The sequence below is a fragment of the Clarias gariepinus genome, chromosome 16 (genome assembly GCF_024256425.1).
Source record: "Clarias gariepinus isolate MV-2021 ecotype Netherlands chromosome 16, CGAR_prim_01v2, whole genome shotgun sequence".
NCBI lineage: Eukaryota > Metazoa > Chordata > Actinopteri > Siluriformes > Clariidae > Clarias > Clarias gariepinus.
In genome coordinates, this window is record NC_071115.1 from 27,206,123 (window position 1) to 27,209,977 (window position 3,855).

The following is a 3,855-nucleotide window of genomic DNA, read 5'->3' on the forward strand; positions in this document are numbered from 1 at the left end:
GTGAAATGCGGGCCTAACAATGCTGATAAACACGTAAGAATTCATACTGAGCCCAAAAGACGCTGTAACCAGTAGTTACCGTCGTCCTCAAAGCTTTCTAGAGGTTGTAACGAATTTTCATCCGTGTAGATTTGGAAGCAAATTTGGCTTATATTTGGAATAGGGGTATATAGGTGCTACACCAATGATGGCCAGCAGAGGATGGTAGTGGGGCACAAGGTGCACCGGCAAGAGAGATTACTGCAGCCTTGAGAATTTTGAAACAAAGCCCATTGAAGAATTCGAGGGAGATTCACAAAGAGTGGACTGCAAGCTGGAGTCAGTGCTTCAAAAGCCACCACGTACAGACATGTCCAGGACAGGGGCTTCAACTGACGTCTTCTTGTGTTAAGCCATTTTTGAACCCAAGACAATGTCAGAAGCATTTTATCTGGGTTTAGCCAAAAAAAAAAGGACTGGACTGTTGCTCAGTAGGCCAAAGTCCTCTTTTTAAATGAAACTAAATTTAGCATTTCATTTGGATAGTAAGGTCCCAAAGTATGGAGGAAGAGGGGAGAGGCACATAATCCAAGTTGCTTGAGGTCCAGTGTAAAAAAAGAAAGTTTGTTCAGTTAGTGGTGGTTTGGGGAGCCATGCTTGTTTTGGTCTTCTTGTTTTATCAGGTCCAGTGCAGCTTTTTACCCGGATTTTTTTTTTTTATGGCACTTTGTGAGTTTGACTTCGTCTCAATTAGCTTAATCAGCATTTATTTGGCTAGTGGGAGAAACTGCAGCACCCAGAGGAACCCCACCAAGCACAGGGAGAGCATGAAAACTCCATGCACAATAACTGCCATAATAACAATTTTAAAAAAATCCATAAATTACACTGTATGCAAATCTCCTGAGACTCAGACAGATATAAGTACACTGCATGTACACAGCAGTCTGTGTTTGGTCGACTACAGCAGAGGAATCATGAGCTTGTCTCTTCTTTTTCTGATATCCTCTGTGCCCTGTGAGTAAACACATATCTCCACACTTTACTTTTTATAAGCTTTATATTTTCAGTCTGAACTGAAGTGAAGAGTGTTTAATAGCTTTTATATGTTTTACCTCTCTCTTCTTCTCAGATGTTCATGGTATCAGTCTGACCTCGTCTCCCGCTGAGGTTAAACCTCCAGGAGCCTCAGTAAAGCTGTCTTGTCAGATTTCTGGCTATGCCCTCAGTAGCTATGGTACAGGCTGGATCCGACAACCTCCAGGAAAACGTTTTGAGTGGATCGGGATCATATGGGGTGGTGGAAGCATAGACTCTGGAAGTTCCTTTAAAACTCGTTTCAGCATCTCCAGAGACACAAGCAACAACGTGCTTTATCTAGATATTAGCAGTCTGGTGCCAGAAGACACGGCTGTTTATTATTGTGCAAAAACACACAGAACACACAGCTGTGCACCTCAGTGATAGGACTGTACAAAAACTAAACCTTACATATGTGCAATGTTTATATTGAGTTTAAACTATAAAAAGGTAAAATTTGTGTTAATTACACGTTTTAGTCATGCATAAATATTAAACAATATTAAACTTTTTCAAAATTATGTTTGCATTACAAATCAGTGCAAATTCCGATGTATTATTATTATTACGTTATTTACTTATTTTTACAGACAAATTTACCTACATTTTTTTTTTTTGCAATATTTCCTTTAAGAGGTTAAACATGTTGAGGTTAAAATGGCAGAGACTAAAGGGACTGATATAGGACTGATGTTTTAGCTTGTGTTGTGCTTTATTTGTATCTTGGCCCGCACTAATTCCAAAACTTTTAACTGCACAGAATTGGCCAACCTGATTATATTAAGTCTAAGAAGATAAAATGTGGGATAGGAATTATTATATGAATTATTATATGCATTGTGGGCTGATGTAATGCTGTGTGACATGCTTGCTGCTTCATCATTGTTAGCATACTGTGGGAAATAGATCTAACTTGATATTTCTATATATGCATCATGTCTTTTGATATTGATTTATAAATAAAAAAAAATTGCAAAAGGGATTTCTTTCTTTTTTATTCTTTTTTTTTCATTAAAAAGCCAGATAGACTCAATAATATAAATTTCCTCTTAAAGAGATAATTACTATTATACCCAGATATGAAAACACAAGCATCAGGGCTGGATAGCTCTCTATTTATGTGATGTCATGGTTTTTGAACTCAGAGGAGAACAGAGAAGACCTAAACAACACACACCATGTTCTCTACATCTCTACTGTGCCTGAGGGCAGCTGCTTCCTGTTCATCATCATTATTATTATCTATACCACTTTATCCTGTTACAGGGTTGTGGGGGGCCTGGAGCCCATCTCAGGAGACTTAGGACATGTGGTGTGGTACAGTACACCAGGGACGAGGTGCTTCCTGTGAGTGCTTCATTAAATTAAATAATTTGATTTATTTAATTAGTTCATTTTGAGTTACGTTACTCTAGCATTGTTCACCCACAATTAGTATTAATGATTATTTAATTAAGAAAAGAAAAAAAAGAATATTTTTTTCTGTTTTTTGTTTTGATTTTAACACCTATTTTTATGTATTAATGTTTTTCAGATTGCTTTAATCAGACATTGATCGAGTCCGACCCAGTCATCATCAAACCTCATCGGGGGCGGGGCTTGTAGAACGACTTTGACACACACACACTGACATTTTGGGAATGCCTGCTGTCTGTCTCACGGATTACATAAATTGTCTGAATAATAGATTACATTTTTGAAAATGTAACTAAATAACCAAGTACTTAAATAGCGAACCTAATGCGTTAGATTACTCGCTACATCAAAAAAGTAATCCAAGTACTCTAACACGTTAATTTGTAATGCATAACAACCAACACTGCTCTTCAGTCTCATACATTGACCTGCACAGCCTCTGGATTTGACTGTAGTACTGTAGCTACTCGATAGCTATAGGGTCAAAAAGAATAAGTTTCATCTATAAGATATGACAGTAGTCGCAAGTATTACCCCACTACAGGTAATGACCGCTTTACCACCCCAAAGACAACAGAAAGATGAAAGTGTATCTGCACATGAGCAGTGTGAGAACTGCAGAGAAGACACTGCAGTGTATTACTGCACCAGACACACACAGTGATATTTCTGCTTCAGTATAAAAACACATGCTTGTCATAATCACATAATTAGCTAGCATTTTCATAATCAGTGTATTTATGCAAATAAAAAAACAAAAATATTTAAATTAACTATGACTGACATGTTACCCACTTGCTGATTGCATGTAAAAATTTACACTAGTATAAGATCAATTGCACTACTTCTGATCATGTGGCAAAAACAAGCATACAAACAAAAAAGCTAATGTTAAATACAGTACTTGACTTCCCTCAATGTTTAAAAGGGTCTGTGTAATAATCTCTAGTTGTTATAAAGTTTCTCATAGTTTTGAACAGAGTAATATTTCATGGTATGACAGACTGGAAACTAGAGAACGAGAGAGAGAGAGAGAGAGAGAGAGAGAGAGAGATAGTGGAATCAAGAGTTTGTAAGATAAAAAATAAAATTTAAGCACATGGACAAAAGCAGAATTGTTCACCAAGAATTAATCACAAATCTACTGCCAGATGCCATAGTTTGTTAATATTTTGTATTGCAGAAAATTAATGATTATGATCCAAGAAACTAACCATAACACTTTCTAAAATAAATAAATAAATGAAGAAAGTGTTATATTTCATATTAAAAGACCAAGTGCTACATATCATCATGATTTCTGCACGGTGAAATATCGAAATTCATTCTTTTTTTCAAAATTTCTTTAAGGATTCTTTGCTAAAATAAGTGTTTTCAGCT

The 3,855-nt window shown here is 36.3% G+C and overlaps 1 gene segment (V, D, J or C); it reads left to right on the forward strand.

Moving 5' to 3' along the window:
- The first annotated feature begins 931 nt into the window (after positions 1 to 931).
- On the forward strand, positions 932 to 1,443 carry LOC128544286 (Ig heavy chain V region 914-like). The segment is given in 2 exon segments: positions 932 to 996; positions 1,112 to 1,443. Coding segments are annotated over 2 exon segments (372 nt in total).
- Positions 1,444 to 3,855: the final 2,412 nt, after the last annotated feature.